The 19,714-nt window shown below is 45.2% G+C and overlaps 1 protein-coding gene across 2 annotated transcripts; it reads right to left on the bottom strand.

Annotated features, from left to right (window-relative positions):
• Positions 1-205: 205 nt before the first annotated feature.
• On the bottom strand, positions 206-16,968 carry LOC125742351 (alpha-1,6-mannosylglycoprotein 6-beta-N-acetylglucosaminyltransferase B-like). 2 transcript variants are annotated; one of them, XM_049014268.1, is made up of 18 exons: positions 16,765-16,968; positions 16,323-16,381; positions 14,478-14,587; positions 11,718-11,847; positions 10,926-11,053; positions 9,334-9,398; positions 8,984-9,157; positions 8,365-8,532; positions 7,940-8,109; positions 6,951-7,082; positions 6,238-6,371; positions 4,508-4,632; positions 2,923-3,078; positions 2,531-2,677; positions 2,254-2,370; positions 1,773-1,847; positions 1,510-1,670; positions 206-696 (listed from the first exon to the last, which is right to left on the bottom strand). In XM_049014268.1, the coding sequence occupies exons 2-18, from the start codon at positions 16,346-16,348 to the stop codon at positions 498-500; spliced, it is 2,217 nt and encodes a 738-aa protein (XP_048870225.1). In that variant the 5' UTR covers positions 16,349-16,381; positions 16,765-16,968; the 3' UTR covers positions 206-497. The 2 variants fall into 2 exon arrangements, with proteins under 2 accessions (XP_048870225.1, XP_048870226.1); XM_049014269.1 differs by having other exon boundaries at positions 14,511-14,587.
• Positions 16,969-19,714: the final 2,746 nt, after the last annotated feature.

The raw sequence follows: 19,714 nt of genomic DNA, 5'->3' as shown, positions 1-19,714 counted from the left end.
CCAGCCCCCCTCCATCCCCCCTCCCCCCCCCCCCCCCCACCCGGGGATGACATACTCTGTCATGCCCTGTGACGCCCGCTCTGATCACTCCTTATGTCCTTTAATCACACTGTTACTGCCTTTATCATGCCAGCTTGAATGGGCCCCGTGATTCACCCCCCCCCCCCCCCCCCACTGTGCTTCGCGCTTTGCTCTGTCCCCGGGGCGTGGCCATGTCACGCTCATGCAGACACAGACGGGGCAAGTCGGCAGCCTCGGATGGCTCGTAGCCCCGCCTTAATTGGTATTCCTGTCTTTAATGATAAAACAAACTGAAGTGGAAAATGAATAATTGGAAAAAACTCCCCCCCCGCCGTTAATGGAGTGTCGGAAGAAGTGTCTCTTGGATTCCGCCCCAAGTTGGTCATGGCACTGCTGATCAGCTGGAGTGAATTCCTTGAGGACGCATGCCGAGAGGTCGCTGTGTTCCAGAATGTTCCTCCGTCCTTATGGGTGCTCTACAGGCAGCCGGGACAGAGCGCCACCTGTCCCGGTTGGTAGGCCCGGCAGGCACACAACCTGCGGTAGGAGGGGTGTGAACCGGCACAGCTGTACAGCAGCCTGTCCTTCTGCAGAGAGCACCGGCGTCCCCAGGGGCTGTACGCCGGGAACAGATGGTCCACCTCCTCCTCAGTGCTCGCACAAGTCAGCCCGAGTCTGTGGGAGAAAAGAGTCACAGTGCAACTGCATTATCGGAAAGCTCTAATTACCCATGGTGCTCTGCATAAGACAAGCCTGAAAACTCTTTCACCTTTGACCCCTTGCACTAATTTTAAAGGGGTTTCAGCCCCTGCCAATGGGCAGCCGGAGTGATTTGTGTCAGTTCACCGTCTCAGTCAGAGCGAGTGTTTTCCTGTTCCTGGCTGGTGATTTTACCGACACAAATAGCCACCGAGCTCAGGCGAAGAGATACATTCCAAGAGGAGCGGAGCAGTGTTGGAAATGCAGACTGTTTCAGGAATGTTTTCACATTTTTCTAGAAGCTCTCGACTTCTTCCACAGTGGTCCTGGGTGTAGTTTTGCTTTCGATTTGCTACCATTGCAATTCGCATGAAAAGATTTCGGGAAAGCGTGAATTACGTTTTTTAATTGTTTCTCTTGCACAAACTTGTAATGCATGATACGGAAACTATGAGTGACATGCGGAAATATTTTGATAGCAATCCAAGCTTCTGTTTGCTCGACTATGAAATTCTGTTTATTATATAACAAGCATTGATTCTAAAATGAAGACTTCATACCTCAAACTACATACTTCAAATTCATAGGATACTAATGCTTAATGGTATTACTATTAACAGATTAATAGATTCTCAAAAAGCAGGCTTATGAGATATATCTTTACATAAGAGATTTAGAAAGGCCACATTTGATCTTCTGCCACTGAAACACGTTTTTGTTTTATTATACATGAAATAGTCACTCTTTCCATCTCCATATTGAGGGCTATGCCTGTCTATTGTCACCTACCTCTTGAAGGCAGCTGGATTGTTGAGGTGATGAAACAAGGCAGGCTCACAAACCAGGGAGGTCTGCTTGCACATGGAGATGCATGACTGGCCGAGCGGAGCCAGCTGCACAACCAGAGCGCCCTCTGCAGGCCAAGCGGGGAGAGACGTGCTGCAGAAGTCCTGACCGAAAAAACAATAAGATGCACGGTGATACTGAGTTGGGGGGGGGGGGGTGAGAGCCACCTGGTTGGGGGGGGGGGGGGTGAGAGCCAGATGGGTCACCTGGTGCGTGATGTAAGCATAGACGCGCTCCAGCATCCCCTCACAGGTAAACTCATGGGGAATGAAAGGATTCACCTGAAACACAAAAGGTGTTCATTTTGGTTCACAGCACCCAGCATATGTGCGAGCTTGTGCTGCCAAAGGTAGCAGCCTGACAGCCACGTTCACTGCTGCAACGGCGTCATTTACCCTCTCTCTTCTTTTTTCAATTCAATTCAATTCAATTCATTTTTATATAGCGCTTTTCACAACAAAGTTTCCCCAATGCGCTTTACAGGAGTGTGTTGCGGAACATTTTTGCACTACATCCTACTATCATACCCTGCGTCTCATACGTTCTGCTGAAGCCACAATTCTCAGCAGACAATAAAATAACAATAAAAACTGAATTGAATTGCCTTTTACTACAGATCTAGAATAGGTGGTTGGTTTCCAGCAAGTATCTTTGTTTGAGGTCACGTTAATGTTAAATATTGCTTACCTCCAAACTCAGGATAGCCTTGACAGCTTCTCGCACCTGAGTAGTGTTATCAATGTCCACGGTCCACACGTAAGGTTTGCCGATGAAGTCTTCGGCATAGGGATGCTGGGAGTGGACCTGGGGAACATGGGAGTCCATTGACGAGTCAATTTGGAACTCAATCTGCAGAATATGACACGTGGTATTGGTCCATTCTTACCTATCGCCGATAAATGAAGCATTAAAAATAGCAAGGCACTGAATACAAAACCCAGAGGAGTCTGTGAGGACGGCGTACCTGACGCGTAGTTGGCTTCCCCTTGTAGAAGTTGCTGTTTTCAGAGGAATGAGGGGACTGGAAGCGAGGCTGGAGGAAGACACACCCCAGAGCGATGGCCTCCAGGGGAGCTGGGCCCTCGTACGGAAATCCAAGACCAACAAAAAGCTGGGGAACATCAACAGACCATTATAGCTGTGGCCACCTCATGACAGGGATACGATGGCCTTAATACCCATTTGGAAATGTGTGTTTTTTTTCCCAAAAACTCCTCAAATCTTTGAGCAGCTTAAACCAGGACTATGGAATTGAATAAGCGTAGCAGCTCTTCTTGTTAAGAGCTGTTCAGATTGTGCTCAGTTGTGATGCTGGAATCAGATTTGTCACAGTGGTGTATATCAGGGGTGTCTTGCCTTGGCTCTCCTCAGTAGCTGCTGTAGCTGCTCTTGGGTCAACAGGCCGTGGTTGTGGACAAAGCTGGGCAGCAGAGAAGGTTGTCCTTCCGGCAGGAACACGGTGCCATGGATCTCCAGCTCCTGGCTAATCGTCTCGAGGTATCGCTCCTTACCCTGTGGATATAGAGAGTGGGGCTACACTGGGGAACCTCAAAACAGGTCTAAGGACCAACTGGGACCCCTACTGTGAAGTATATATATACAGCGGTGCCTGTGGTTCACGAACACAATACGTTCCAGGAAAGTGGTTGTGAAACAATTTGTACGCGAACCAAGGCAATTTTTCCCATAAGAAAGCATTGAAATCCTCACGTGTATTTATCGTGTGTAAATGTTCCACTGTGTCTGCATCTTGCAGTTCAGCGTCTTACATCCTTGTGTTTCCCATCTGTGTATTTGGGCTCGGTGCTTGTTGGGTGTCTGTTGCGGTCCTTCTATTTACAATTGCACACGGGGCATGCTGGGATATGCTGGGGCATGCTGGGATATGCTGGGGCATGCTGGGATATGCTGGGACATGCCCCCCAGTGTAACACTACTGTAAAAAAAGGAATCTGGTCGAGGAATCTGTTCGTCAACAAAATGTTGCACGTGATCCAATGCATTTTTTCCACGAAATTTTTGGTCATGATCCAAATTGTTTGTAGACCACAGCATCCGGACAAGGATCGTGGGGGGGGGGGGGGTGTGTAGAGGGGGCAGACATTCGGATCCACTTATTTGTTTGCTTTTGAAAAACTCAGATATAATATTTTGGCACTTTACTTGAGGGTGCACAAATAATGTAGCAGTACACTCTCAATATATTCATTAACCAGAAAGTGTTAGTTATGTACTGATCCTATTAATTCATTCATTAATAGGTTATAACAGTTAATGTATTTTATGCAGTTACTGTATACAGTATGTTCATGATTTGTCCTTCAGTATCCCCCCATTTCTGCAGTCTGAAAGTGTATCGACAATCCCTCTCATCTTTCACAGTGCTGTTTGAGACCTGCAACAGCAAATAAACCGGTGAACACTAAGGAAACCCCTCAAAGGATGCCTACAGAAATGGGGTGTCCAATCAGTAATAATCAATCATTCAGAAACCACGATGTAATGATTGAAAGCAGTTGTTCTAAGATACTATCCATGGCTCAGCGAGTCGCCTTGCTGTTGCAGTATCTGAAAGAAGAAAAAGCATTTGTGTTCATAATTTTCTATTCTGCCACAGACAGGGGACCACAGGGATTGTTCATGACAGATTGTGTAAATGTAATTTCCTGCCAGTTTAATAAAAAAAAAAAAAAAACAGAAATGTATTTTCCATTCGGATTTGCAAACCGTTTTCTTGCTCCATGACAGTCCAAATAGACAAAGCGGTCAAAGCCATCTTTTTTTAATACCGATCCTTATGCCAAAGCATTAGATCACTTTCTAAAAAATACTTTTGAACCTTGTATAAATCAGAAGTCACCGCCACGTTTTGCCAGTGAATAAAGGTTAGAAACAGTGCAGCTGTCCTCAGGATCAGGGAAGGTCTCGCCCGTGTCACTACCTGCCACATGTAGGCCTGCTTGCCATAGACCACGGCGATGTTGTCCTTCCTCTGAGGCTGCACCTGGCGACCGTGTCCCGCATCCTCGCTCACAAAGCCCATGAAGGAGTTATCAGGAGTGTGTGCTGGTGAGGGACAAACCGGACGTAAACATTAATCATGCATAAAAAGCCTCAGGCATCATCACCGTAACAGCTTTTCATTTGTTTTAAAGGGGAAAAATAAATACATGGTTCTGATCAATTCATTTTGTTTCTTTCTAATACTAATAATAAGTCTTTATATTACATTTATACTTACAATGGGCTTGTTTTAAATAGGGTTTCCATTAGCCATGCTGGTGTATTCACTCAATCCAAAAACTGGTGTCTCTAAATACCCCATAGTTTGTGCGCTCTGTGATGGACTGACACGCAGCAACGGTTCCCTGATTTCTTATTCAAGCCCAGAACCCCTCAACATGATCCTATCTGAAAATGGGCTAATATAAGATTACACTTCAGCTTGTAGTAGGAAAGTGTCTTTTGTGACGCTAACCTGATAGACACTTTCTGAAATGCTACGAGAAAACGACGTCATGACTGCGTAAAGAAGATTCTGGCAGTTTGGAAAGTTCACAAGGGACCGGAGGGAGGACCGGAAGAGACTGGGAAAGCAAGCACTCAAAAGTCACTGGTAGAAATGATGCGAAGGATTGTCCAATGCAGTGCTTCCCAATCTGGGACCAATAGACAAAAATGTGGACTGTCTGCCATGGAGCTCGCAAGGAGCAAAAACATGCACTGGCTATGGGTCCCTGAGGATCCATCCATCCATCCATTTTCCAAACCACTTATCCTACTAGGTCGCGGGGGGTCCGGAGCCTATCAGCAATGGGCAAGAGGCAGGGAACAACAGGGACTGGGAAACACTACTCCAACGGTACCTTCACATGTCTTTAAAATCTTTCCTATCCCCCTCCCTTTTTATTCAATAATAAGAGTAAAAAAGAGAGTGCTTTCCATTCTCCCAAAAGCGTCTTAAAAAAACTGTAACTCACTGGACAGATAAAGACGAAGTAAGGGGCAGATCCCAAGCACCATGTTGATGTACTATGACAGAAAGGGACATGGGGTAGAGCTGCTACTCTGCCAGGATTTAGAAATCTGGGCCCCTGCACTCTTCAAAGTCACGTCTCCCCTGTTTCTGATCTACTCCCTAAACTGCTATTGCTCGAGGTCGACATCAATCTTTCTTTATAGAGCAGCTCAAATAAACAGAACTGTCCCAACGGGTCCAAAGGCTGGCAAGTGATCCGCTTTGTCCTCCTTTCTTAAATGTGCTGGGGCTGGTTCACGTTTACTTAACCTGTATAATAAATTTCTTTTCTCCAAAGACATCTCAGCTATTTCAGCACACGACTAGTGATTTGGGAGTCAATAATCCCCTTGGCTTACACATGGATTCCACAAAAACCACACATCTCCTCAGTCTCTTCCACAGCTTGGGTCACCGCTGCCACCCACGCAATGTGGAGCTGGGGCGATAAGAACAAATTCCTCCTGTCATCCTTTAAGGTTGAGGCTGGGCGATCGGTTTGTTTTTCTTAGCCAATCACTTTGATTTAGCTTTCTTAGCTAAGCTAACAAGAAAAAAGTGACAAGTGTGGGCCTGAATCAGAGGCTCTTGAGTGTCGACGGCATGACAGCGATTCCCTAGCGACCCACGCACATGTGGGCGATCACACTCACGGAACATGGTCATGTACTGCTGGGTCTCCAGCCCCCAGCTACCCCACACGGTACTGTAGCCTCGTTGGCGTGCATACTCCCCGACGTTGAAGGCGGGCTCCGTGCCGAAGGAGTCGAGAACTCTAAAGCGGCACCTTGGGATGGGAGCGAGAAAGTGCTGTTTATTCATGCTACCGGGAATTGTCTGTTATTTTTGTCTCTCAGAAAACAGGCATGCAGTAATTCGGTAGTTATGGATCAGGTGTTGCTAAACAACATTAGAACTCATTGGGTGTGTCCGAATTCAGGGGCTGCACCCTCCTAAGGCTGCATTTACAGACGGAATGTGGTGTGACAAGGCTGTCGCATTTGGAAGGCTCCTTCAAATGCAGTCTGTAATGCGTCCTCCTTTAGCCGAGTCGCAAAGGATCCATCAAATCCATCCGTTGGATCCTTTGCAGCCACATCCCAAGATTCATTGTGCAGAGGTAAAGTGGGTGTGTTTCAGCTAGCCAATAGGAGTAGCACTTTGTGACTCAAGGGTAAGGGCAGGAACGGCTGGTGACAGCCAGACTGCTCCATTTCACAATGCTTTCCATTCAACCTTCGAAGAACACAACTCACAAAGGCTATGCCTTTCAAAGTCTTCTTTAAAGAATGCAGCCCCTAAATCCAGACACAGCTATTTTCTTGGCGACAATAGTTGTGTCCAACAGACTTTAAAATGCTCTTACTGGTAGTGTTGGAAGGACAGACCCATGACCCCACGAAGCTGAGCCAGACCGTGGTAGTCAGTGTAGATAAGGTCAAAGGGAATGGGGCTCTGGATGGGGCAGCTCCCCCTGCCCGGAGCAGCTCCTATGAGGCTGCAAAACGAGGAAGAGCTGTCGGCCACAGAGACTCAGGGATAGAAACAAGTAATTCCCTGGCGAGTCCGAGTCAAGTCTCAAGTGAAAACATTGTAGTCAGAGTTAAGTCTCGAGTCATTTTTCAAGAAGTCTAAGTCCAGTCCAAATCTTTCCATCATTTTTGCTGTCAAGTGACAAGTCATAAAATTTGTGATTCTAGTCCAAGTCAAGCTGTGAGTCATGTAGCTTGAGTGCCTATGTAGGTCAGTTTTTTTTACCTTTAGTGATTAAAACTTTTTGCAAACAAAAACCTGCTACAGTACATCATAGGATACATTCTTTATAGGCAGAGATAGGGGACCACGGGGGTTGAAAAGAGAGTCCCCACTCATGGTTGTCCTCACACAGTTTTTAAGTCCATGTACTGTACATGCAGGGAGTGATGCATCTTTCCAACAAACTATCTCAGGAGACCTTACATTCAGCCAATTGAAAATGTAGACAGCAGAGAATTAATATACACGCAAATTATAAAATTAACATTATGGTATCCAGAGGGTCCAAGTTGGGACTAAGTCTTTCCATCAGTTTTGCTGATTCGAGGCACGAGTCATGAAATTTGTCACGAGTAGGTGACTCAAATCTCCACCTCTGCAGAGACTGGGACTACACACATTTTCCTTAGGATGCCCTGTTACAATGCATTATGTAATAACACTGCATTAGGTAATAACTTTACAAAATGTTACAAATTTTATACTGTAGCATTACCCTAGTAATATTATTATTATCATGATCATCATTATTGTTATTATCATCATTCAATCTGCCACATTCTGTTGAATTAATACATAATGTGTTGTTACATGCCCTACCTGAGCAGGTGGCCCTGAGAGACCGTGAAGGTCAGGTTGTGGCCCAAGATGAAGAAGGCAGCACTAATGTCTGCCCACTGCACCAGCTCCCCGAGGGGACCACCTCGTTCCACCATCTCCCCAAAACTCTGGCCTCCACCTCCAGCCAGAACCCCTGGGAACAGCAGAACCTGAGGGGAACCATGCAGGCGAATCAGTAGACGGCTTTGGGATCAAGGATCTGTGTCCCAGCTGGGGTCCTTGGACAAGGCGATTAAGCTGTACTGCTTTAATATAAATACCCTGTGGAGTAAATGGCTAAAATAGAACATATGGGTAAAATGTTGAGAAATATGCAAGCTACGTAAGTGACATGAGATGAAACATTCCGCTATGCACATAAATAATAATGATAGTAAAAATGTTTTAAGCTTGAGCAAACTCACCCTGAGCTGACTAGGAGATCTATGTGAGATTTTCCGCCACACTTTCTCCCCAGCTTTTGTCCACCTGGCCGCCAGCCTTTCTATCCTAGACCACATGAATTTCACTGCAGGACCCCAGCCACTTCCCATCAATTTATAAAGGGGGCTTAGGTCAGTCCGAATCAATGCCTGCCCAAAAACAAATTGTAGATGGGGGAAATGGAATTAGCGGCAGTGGAATAAATGTTTAGAAGGCTTAATCTCACAATGTTTTGGTGAGCATTATCTTTGATGACAACAGATGTCATTCTACTCCATTGTAACTTAAACAGAGTGCCTGTAATTAGATCATTAATTTTACAGATGTACAGATTAACGTCCAAGTTTTCCTTGCTGTCCATATGTAATTATATATTTTTTTAAATCTCTTTTCAGATTAAGGGGCAGAATATAATCCTTTGTTGCCGCACCACGGCCAATGAAAATACACAACAGAGCAAACGTTTTCTAACCCAATTACAGATGCACTGCTCTACTTTAAGTTCAGTTTAATTCTGCAAAAACCACCAAAGTTGCATCACATGCTCAGGTCTACACCAAATGCCTTCTGGAATATCATTCAGTACAGTAAATACCAGACCTTCTCCTTCTCCTGTGCTGGCTGGTGTTTCGAGTGTGGAGTGGTGCGGTTATGCCCGGGCAGCAGGGGGCAGAATTCCTCCCTCTCACTAAGGTAGGCCAGGATGGAGCAGGTGGAGCCGTCCACGCCGTAGAAGGCATAGCACGGGTCAGAGCGCCAGCTGGCTCTCAGGAACTAGGCGGAGGCAGCGGAGGGTTATTCAAACACACACACCACACACAGGCACATGTACACATCTTGCTTACAGTTACAGAGAGTTTAACCCCCCACAGTAACTGAAAATGCAGCATGAATTCTATGCCTTCTTTTGGCTGGGCCAGGACTGAACCCTTGTACTGCCCTCTACTCACCTCCACTTTTCCAGCGCACAGGGGGAAGCTGGGATGGTGAGGAACCTCACACACCTGAGAGAGAGCTTGAGAAATGGCGACACACTGTCAGGCCGGTGGTAACACTAAGAGGAACTTCCTATGTGTGAGTTTATAACAATTACATAAATGGTAACACTTTCTACGAATGCCGTGTCTAAAAGAATCTATGGACACATTCATAACACATTATAACGCATCCATAAAGCATTATAAACATGGCTATAAATATTTATAAAACAGCATAACACATTACAGCCATGATTATTATGTATTATGAATGTTTTATGAAGCTTTCATCTATAATGCATTATGGATATCTTCACTGCACTAAAAAGCATCCTTAATTCTTATACCAACCATTATAATGTATTATGAAGGTATCTGTAGTGCATTATAGATAAGAGCTTCATTGAAGCTTATGAAGTATTATAATCAACACTATAATGCCTTATGACTGTCAACAGAAGATGCCGTAATGCTTTATTAATTCTCATACCAACCATTATAACGTAGTGTGTAGGTATCCATAGTGCATTATGAATGACAGCTTCACTGAAGCTTATGAACTAAAATAATCAACACCAATTCTTTTTGACTGTCAATAGAAGATGCTGTAGGTTGACCTACACAACTACCAACTACTTGAGCCATCCAGCTCACCCAGCATCAAAATGGTTAAAAACCTCCCCCTGGTTCAGGCAGGTCAGGACCCAGCGCTGCTATTGCCTCCTACAGCTAATGAGGGGGAAGGCTGGAATCCCTGGAAATACTTTAACTGCCCTGCACTCTCCTGTTGGTCTGTCCCTTAGCCATGTGCCTCTGGCCAGCCACTCAAACAGACATTCTGTATGTACAATAAAAGTGACTGTCAGTGAGAGGAAGCTGTAAAGCCAGCAGGGTAAACACGGAAAGTGACAAAGGACGATTAAAACATTAGGCAACAGGAGAGAAATCACATCAGAGGGTGAGGAACAGTTCGACTTCTCTGCTTTATGGGTCTGAGGTAATGTTCAGGAAGTTAGCGATGATTGGGGCAAGTGTGTGGCCCGTATGAATCACCCTGTTTGAAGATGTGAACACGCTTGACGCGCCCCTCCCCGCAGGACCCTAAACTTGTCTGACCCAGACGCCGCTGAGGGCTGTTAAATAGACGGTAGTCCTGGCTGTAAAACCCGGTCTTTGTCGCTGTTCCAAAACCCCCCTTAGGTAGCCCCATTAACCCTTTGTGGTCTGCAGACTGACCTGTCTGGGAGGAGAACAGCGAGGCACCATAAGAGCCTGTTCACTTCTGCACCAGTTTTTCATTTTCATATTTATGTATTCAAAGACCAGACAAACGACAAAGATTGGCCTAAACATGTCCGTCAAATTATTATTATTGTAGCTGGAAAGTCCACTTTCTGCTTGATTAATGACTAAAGGACTAATGGACATGTCCAAAGACATTCTGCCCTTATCTTTAGAACCAATCACTTCTACATCCAGCATCTGCCAGACGACCTTCTCATGACCCTCTCCGGGTCCTGGACTGGAACACCTGCTTTGTGCTGGCCAGATGTTCATGTGAGTACCTGGCAGGGGAGTGTGCTCCTGGGGTGCTGGCGGGGGGGTCCTCTGCAGGAGCCGGTCCAGCTTCTGCGACATGAGCAACAGCTCCTTCTCCATGGAACGCACCAATTTCCCGTGGTCATCCTTGAACCTGAGAAATAGTACATATGAACACAATTTGGACTTGATGTGTATCTCAGGGTAAACATTTATTATTCTTTATTTTTAAATGCTCACCCTAGGGCAGCTGCTGATTCTGGATAATTAACCCAATTGCAAATTAATCTATAAGTATCCTAGGCCATAGCCTGCGGCCACAGCAAACATCAGGGCTCCTCCCAGCTCGGGAGAAATGCAATGGTTAGTTAAACCCATGTGTCCATGCTGATGTCAGATCAGGGCCCTGATAAGTTAAACACACCAACGAAATTTATTTCTAAATGTATAGATCAGTGTTTCCCAAGCCGATCCTCGGGGACCTATGGACAGTCCACGTTTTTGCTCCCTCCCGGCTCCCTGCCAGACGGTCCACATGTTTGTTCCCTATCGGGAACTGGGAGAGAGCAAAAACATGGACTGTCTGCAGGTCCCTGATGACCGGGTTGGGAAACATTGATATAGAGTCTTTATATAGAAAGCCAGTGGGGAAAGAAGTGGTTATATTAGTTTACTTACAGCTTTTTTAATCTAAATTGGCTTAGCAAAGCAAATAAACCCTTTGTAGTAATAAATAGAGGTATAAGCTATTTAAATAGCTTTTACTGAAACCACCTGGTTGTTAAATGCTAGCAAATAGTAAATGCTAGCGATGGTACCGTAGTAGCAGCTGGGTGAGGTCCTGCTGTGGTGATGGCGTGCCGCCCCTCTCGCGGCTCAGTCGTTGGACCTGGGAGCTGAGGGCATCCAGGCGCAGGGACAGTCTGTGCACGCTGCTCCGGGGGCCCCCTGCAGGGGCCAAGGGTCCAAGGGTCAGGGCAGGAGAGGGCCAGCAACCCGGTGACATTCAGGAGGCCAAGGAAGATGAGCCTTGATGGATGTCCCCCGGGTCAAATTTTAGTTTTAGAATTGATCCATCCATCCATCCATCCATTTCACACACATATTTGAAGACACATTCACACACACAATCACACACACATACAAACACACATTCACACATACAGTACACACACACACACATTCACACACCAGTTCACCTGAACCGCATGGTTTGGGGCTGTAGTTGAAAACCAGGTAATTCGGAGGAAATGCATAAGAGCGTGGAGAGAGACACAGAGAGCCAGGGGTGGCACGCTGAAGCACTGAGCCACCATGGAGAATTTAGGACACAAAAGTATTTCCCTTTGTCAAAACAAACCTACATTTGAAAAGCAGTTGTTTTTAAATGAAATGATAAACATTAGCTACAAAATTCTGACAATGAAATCTTGAATACAACTAAACAATGTATTTTGCTAATTAATGCTTGTAAGTAGTTTGTATGGTAGAAAGGACTCATTCTTCTTTAACAGGATCTTTTTTTAATAACAGAACAAGGAACCATTGATCTCAAATCTTAATAAAATAAAAGCTTTTTACAGTCATTCTGACCTGAAATCTGCTTTCTTGTGACAGCAATTTAAATTTTTTACTGAGATCACCTACAGAATCTAAGTTAAACCCCTATTCGTTTGTCTTAGATTAAATGTCAAGAATGTTTTCTTAGTAACCGAGTGTGAAATTACTGTGTTCACACATCACTCTGCAGCAATAAAAGGCCCACATATCAAATGACATATTATTCCATAGAATCTTTAGCTGGGTCATTCCCCCCCAGACAAGATGACATCATACTCTACCCTCAATCCGTTTTTGTGCTAGAATACTGTACCTTTATACAAAAATTAAAGTTTCAAAAACATTTATACAGCAAAGCCCAAAATGCGTCAAACATTCTTTCATTGACGTTAAAGCTTGGAAGTCAAGGGATGAAACATAATTAAATCTGTCCATTATTTAATGCCCATTGATTATATAGTCTGCTAATGTAAATAATAGGACTCCATATGCTCATAGTTCATGAAAATAATAATTAATTATTGCCTCATTGGCCATTGCCAACTGGACAGTGTTCTATCCACCTCTCCCAAAAATGAGACACTCCACTACCACCGTACACTAAAGAAACTGCCATGTTCCAGTGCTACCAATACACTGAAAAAGAGGGTTTATGGGTTGATGACACTTGCATACCGCTGACGTCAGTCTGAATGTTAGCGACATGTTCAGAGACAGAGGGTCGTTAGGAAAGGAGGACCGGAGACCCCTGTGTGCATCTCCATTAGGGATCGGCAAGGCCCCTGTGCCCAGGGCAGCCGCCACAGTCCCACACTGATCTCATCCTCTCCATCCTCTGTTTACCCAGCTGCTAGAGCGCGGCCCGCAGCGGGAAGTGAAAACACTTTACAGGCAAAGGTCAGCTTTACGCTAAGCCTGGGGACGATAAGGAAGTCAGGGTGGAATTCATGACCTCCCCAATGCTCTGCCGGCCCCCTGGCTAAGGAGCGGCGAGTCGTGAGTCGATTGACTCCCTCCACCTCTTGCACAGGTGCTGTAGGTTTTCAGTGTCGATGTCCTCTTCCCAGGCGCTGATGCTAACTACCACCCGAACAGCCCATCTGCATTTTCCCGCAGTTCCCCATCTGTGTATGGTGGGCTCTTTGTGAACTTATCTCCAGTCTTTAAATTTTTTTGGAAAAATAACTAGCAAAGAAGACTAGTCAATTAGGTTTAATTTAGTAATCCTACTTAAAGGGTACAATCAACAAAATTTGAGAACAACCTGCATCCCTTTTCCCGTCTACATAAGGGCTATCAAATTTTGTCTTGGGTTCATAAAATGAAATGAGATGGTCTTCGACTAAGGCTGCATCATATGAAAATGCAGGAGTAATTTTAACTTCTTCATCGGTTCCCAGGGTTAAATACGCGGCTTAAATTCCTCTGAATGATGCATGATGCTGTCAGAAAACAGAGCTGCTGCGTAAATCTTACAAAGGACTGATCCACTGTGCTTGATTTGACCACCGGTGAGATGTTAGCTCAGGACTGTGATAACCATCACACCCTAAAAATAAGGCAAAATTACAGCATATTGCATAAGAAGGCAGGGTTTGAATGAGCCATTAAGCTGGCATGTGTGCATCATCCCGCACAGGGCGGAAAGGATCTCCTGCCTTCAGGACCAACATTATGACTGGCCGCAGATCCCTAATCTGAAGTCTCATCAACCTCCTGCTTCAGGCTATATACTTAACCTGAATTGTTGCAATAAAACATCTTTATGAATGGCTTGGAAACTGAAAATCACATGGGATAAAAGCTTCAGTCAGACAACGGAATAATAATAGATATCCAAGTAGGTGACTGACATATTAATAGTAATTGCACGCAATAAAGAAAATTACAGGCAACAAATCTTTCAGTGTAGCGCCATATCCTTCTAACGGCTGGGTTAGGGGTACGCCAGCAAGGCCCTGGTCACCGCAGCCCCACCCTCCCAGCGGTGTGTGACCCAGCAGCTCGGTGCCCCTCACCCCGATCAGCAGGTGCCAGTCCCCGGAGGTCACCTGTCGCCGTCTGCGGGGGAACCCAGAGACTCTGTAGCATCAAGGTGAGCAGGAATAGACTGAGCGCCACACAGCAGCTGGAGGGAAGCGAGGAGAGAAGGACAACGAGCATTGATGGAGAGGGGATACGTCCCAAGCACATTAAGGCTTAATGGGAGGAGATAACATCAAGGGCGGCTTTAATGTCAGCAGTAATCAAGGCCTCGGTGGAAAATAGTTGGGGACCAACTTAGATCAGAAGAAAGAAAACTGATCTTTACACTAAGTGTGGCGGTTTGGAAAAAACACACAGAATTATAGTAATTCACGTCTGGAGTAGATAAAATTTTTACCAATGCTAACGTATTAAAAATCCAAACCAGCAGAATGGCCTCAAAAGCCACAGTGCATATGTGACGCATTCTCCAGCCTTACGTAACGTGTAGAAATGCTGAGTGGTCCTATGCTGAAAACGACAACGTGCGGAATCTTTTTATATTCATAAATAAACCACGTACACGTTGTTTTGCATTAGACGTGTAGTGAAATGTGGTTTTGGGGTTTTACGGATACATTTGGTCCTCCTATCGTTACGTGCAGTGGGGTCACGTTCGACTCGAAGGTGGCTGCGACGTTTTGCATGAGGGACTCCTGCACGGGATTCAGCCACGGCCCGTCCCGAAAGCCCTCCCTTCGTCCGTCCAAGCCGAGTGATATGTGCGGAGAGGTCATGCCACACATCTGCACGTTCCTGCGGCAGCCCCGAGCTTATGCTGTCATTTCCAAACCTACGCTCGCCCTCCCCACATAATAATGACAGCGGCGGAATAAATTGTTCCACATCTGGGGTCTAAGGCAAGCAAGCGTTTGCGAAAGATGGGTGACCGAGCATGTCCGCGGGGAACCGGTGTGGTCTGGCCTTGCTGTGATTTATTGGAGCAGAGAGGCCCCATCCAAGCCAGGACCCTGGGCTGGCGCCGTGAGGGACAGGACCGTTCCAGCAGGACCCAAACCGGCCAAAGCAAACATCACAATCCCCCCACCCCCAACACTGCTGCCTCAACCTCTGCAAACGGGGCACCTTAATGCCCTGGATCCATACGCATATCTAGATTATAGTTATGTCAACAATGCCATTTACGTATGTTGCCCCCTACTGTGCAGCACAGTTTTTGATTTGCAAAGAAAATATACTAACTGGTAACCCATGAAGGGTAGAGACCAGTATAACTAGCGAAAGGGTGAAATCATTTATAGCATCAGGTTCCACAAAATTGATCTGATTCTACATCTAATGATAAATTTGAGCACCACTAAGCTAAAATAAGTCGCATTTTCAGTGTAAATTTCCTTTAACCATTTACAATATATTTATTGAGCAGACACTTCTATCCAAAGTGAAATTCTGTACATTTTTGAGAAAACGGGTTCAGACAGTCCCTGGGGCACTTGGGGGTAAAAGTCGTGCTCAGGGGCCCAACGGTGACATCACAGTGACGACCGCGGGACTTATACCAAAGCCCATAGCCGCGTTGCACCACCTTATTCATACTGCCCGGGCTGTGCATTGATATGCTGAATATCTGATCACCGCTTGAATTATATTTTATATTTCATATTTCAGCATCTTTTTTATTTTTTTTACTTTTCGACTTTTTATATAACAGAAACTGTTACTTTTAATAGCCATAAAGACCACAGTGGGATGTTTAATCGGAAAAAATATCCCTTTTTGTCAGGATTAGAGAAACTTGGTGATGTTTTATCCCATATAGATGTTGTCTTTGTGCTGTGCTCCTGCAAAGAGTACACCTTTGTGGAGGACACCCTTACCTCCTGGGTCGTAACGGCACACGCATTGTCCATGCACGGCTCTGCCAGCGAGGGTCTCACTGAAACGAGCAGAGGTAGAAATGTGCTTAAGCACAGCTTCTCTCACGACAAAGAAATGATTCACCGAGTGGATGCAGCTCCCTCAACACCTCACGCCTGCCCCCCAAGTGCCCACCTACCACACCCAGCCTCCGTACCGCAGATAAGCACCGCGTCGCTCGCTATCGATCTTTGCTAATGTGTGTTCAGCCCCCCCCCCCCCCCCCCCCCCCAACGAAAAGACAGTATCCCGGCAGCGCCTCCCACATGAAACCGCTCCCCATCTGTGCATTTTAAAGGCACGGAAGCGACAGAAATTTGCCCCCCCATCAATTTCTGCTGCCGACGCGTGCAGCCTAGGAGGTCGGATTACCGGGATGCTCGAGTGGCAGACAGAACTCACCGACTCAAAGCATGGCCTCATCAGCTCCATTTCCGCTGGGCACCGAGGACGGCACCCCTTTCCAAAAGTCTCTGTGAGAGGGGGGTCTGTGAAGAGTCTCTGCTTTCCCTCGCTTTTTTCTCACCCTCTTTCCCTCCCTCTCTGTCTTGCTCATTCTCCGTCCCTAAGCTTCTGGGTAGGCATCCCGTCGTTGCCAGGGAAACTTGATTCCCCTCTAGAGAACACAATAGCACAGTGACTCTGAGGTCTCGCACACACAATGAACCCCTCCTACAAGGTGACAGCAAGGCTTTTGCTTCAGCTGCCGTGCCCCTCTCCTGTCGATGAAAATATATCTCCAGCCCTCTATTTGAGGCCGTAATAAATAGTCAAAACAAAATTCGCGAAACGCCATAAGAAATGTAATACGAGCTATCTGGGCCTACTGAACAAGCTAATGTTTATGCTGCTCCCTACACCTATTTTCAGCTACAAAGAAAAATAAGCGTTGAAGTACGTTTTCATTTGGCATTAGCATTGAATTCGTTTTAGCGGAACGTCCACGATTCAAAATGAGAGCACTGCTAAAGTATGCTAACAGCGCCACGTTGCAAAGTCGGCCCCCTCGGGGTATAAGCCAGTGTGTGTGTGACGGAAAGGAAGAATGCAGACTGACAAAGACGAATGGGAGACACCCGGGAGACAGCTAATGGAAATAAATACAGCGAAATTACCCAACGTCGATCTATTAACAATGGCGGCACATCGGTTCAAAAATGAAGCCGATGGCAAGGAAAGTTCTATTCATTTTTAAATTTGCCCCCGATTCAGAGCCATGGTCAGCGGTTTGCAAAAAAATTATATGATTTAACGGCTGGAAAATGGTCATTTAATGCCTTTTTTCTGCTATGTCCAATTTATACTGGGCTACATGGAAATTGGAAAGAGCACAAAAATGGGTTCTTGAGATGTTTTCGGGAGGAGTAAAGCCATCAGAAAAAGTTTCCTTAAATCCGCAAATTGTTCAAGAAGTAATCAGAGTGAAGGACCGCATGTGGTCACCTCTAAGTCCCTGTTCTGACCTTTCATATTTTAGAATAAAATTAAAAAAGCACAAGCCATTCAAGTAACGAGTCCAGCCACAGCTAACAGTTATGATCGTTCTCAGGTTAATGCATAGGAGCATGATGGTGATTTTCATGGTGGACAGTGCAGAGGAGGGGGGGGGGTGTTGGGGTTAATAGAATGCAAAATTGCATGCATACAGGGAGCTGGGGTGGGCCATAAGCAGCACTGATCCCTTCTCCCCCCACCTCTAAATGCATAGATCCTACATGCATTATTCATAGCGTGACAGTAGCAATAAGATGGGGAATCTACTCCTTATATTTGCCGCTTTCTGTGTAAATGTGTTGAAGTTACATCCCTGCCGACTCCTGAGCCCCAGCCAGAACCTGCCATCACCTACACACATGCAGCATGACTGTTGCACTGTCAAGGACCTCCAGAAACCTTAAAGAAGATCTAAGCCATCCCAAGAATGTTGTATCAATGACATCACCCTGTAGATTCCAATTCAAAATCTTGGTTCTGGCCTCCAGATCTACCAAGGGAACACTGTGGTCTCACCTATGGAAATGAGCAGACACTGCACCCCTATAAAATAAAGGTCAATACAGGTCACATTAGAACACGTGACTGCTATCTGGGTAAAAGGCTTTGTTTCTTAATGGTGGAATGAACGTCCCATTGCACATAGGGTTTCAGAATCTTTTATTTTTCTGAAGAGGATGCAACTACCCCCCTCCACTTTAACCCTCAAACTCTGAAGGCTTTTGGCCTTTAAATTAAGTACACATAGATAGATTATTCTTTATAGAATAAAAGCATTAATTTTCAACTAATCTATTAAATGAAAACACTTATTTTAGTATCACACACACACACTCACACACAGTATCAGACACATACTCACACTCACACACAGCACATGTACACACTTATGACACACAGACACACATACACAGCATCACACACTATGCTTAGTTTAGGCATGTCAATTGACTTCACTTCATATTTTTAGACTACTGCTGGACACCAGAGCCAAATACTTGAAAGCAAGTGGGTTAATTTTTGCTTTTGTCTGGCATTATAGTTCAGAAGTGAGTGTATGTAGGATTTAGGATGTCAGGATTAGCAGTGCTGAGTGTATTGACCCACGAAGCTGTTTACATGGGCAGTAGCTCACATTGACTTGTGTAAGCAGTATTTGCAAAGCTATTAGATGATTCACTAACACTTTCAAATAGATATGGAAGTAATATGAAATCAAAATAGTACTGACAAAATAAGTACTTGCAGTGTTTTCAAATCATTTTAACGTGTCTCAATATCATGTCCAGTTTGACACGTTTTAACACAATATCCATTCAATCACCACTCCCCCAAATTTCATGAATACTTCTCTCAGTCAGTGTTCGCCACCAGCAAAACTTTGTAGAACTACAGCCGATGTTTCAGGCGTTTAGATAATCTGTTCAAAACAGTTAATTTTCAGGTCAAAACCCTTTGAAATTTAGAGCACTGCAAATTGAAATATGTTGCATTTTGACGCTGTGCACTTCCACTAACACACATAATTATGCTTTTAGCAGAAATTTCATTATTTTGTTTTTGTTTGCTGCTTTGTTACCATCTATACAAACTAGCCCATGAAGTCTCGCTTTTCCTTTTTGCATCGCTAAACAATATATCCTCTGCAAAAACAGTGGGTATGGCAACACATATATTACAGTAAAACATTTACATTTATTCATTTATTCATAGATACTTTTATGCAAAGCGACTTACAGTGAAGTACTGTAACTACAGGGACTGTCCCCCTGGAGCAAGTTGGGGCCAAGGGCCTTGCTCAGTGGTACAATGGTCACAGCCCCCTAGGAGTGAACTCACAATCTTCCGGTGTTCCTAA

The sequence above is a fragment of the Brienomyrus brachyistius genome, chromosome 5 (assembly GCF_023856365.1).
Source record: "Brienomyrus brachyistius isolate T26 chromosome 5, BBRACH_0.4, whole genome shotgun sequence".
Taxonomy (NCBI): Eukaryota; Metazoa; Chordata; class Actinopteri; order Osteoglossiformes; family Mormyridae; genus Brienomyrus; species Brienomyrus brachyistius.
Note: the sequence above shows the minus strand (reverse complement) of the source record. Positions and strands in the feature narration are given on the sequence as shown.

Coding starts and splice junctions, on each gene's coding strand:
- LOC125742351 (XM_049014268.1), bottom strand. CDS start 16,348: ATGCGTGTGCCGTTACGACCCAGGAG. Junction 9,399..10,925: donor GGAGCACACTCCCCTGCCAG/GTACTCACATGA, acceptor CCATTTCTCAAG/CTCTCTCTCAGGTGTGTGAG. Junction 1,671..1,772: donor ATGCTTACATCACGCACCAG/GTGACCCATCTG, acceptor TTTTTCGGTCAG/GACTTCTGCAGCACGTCTCT.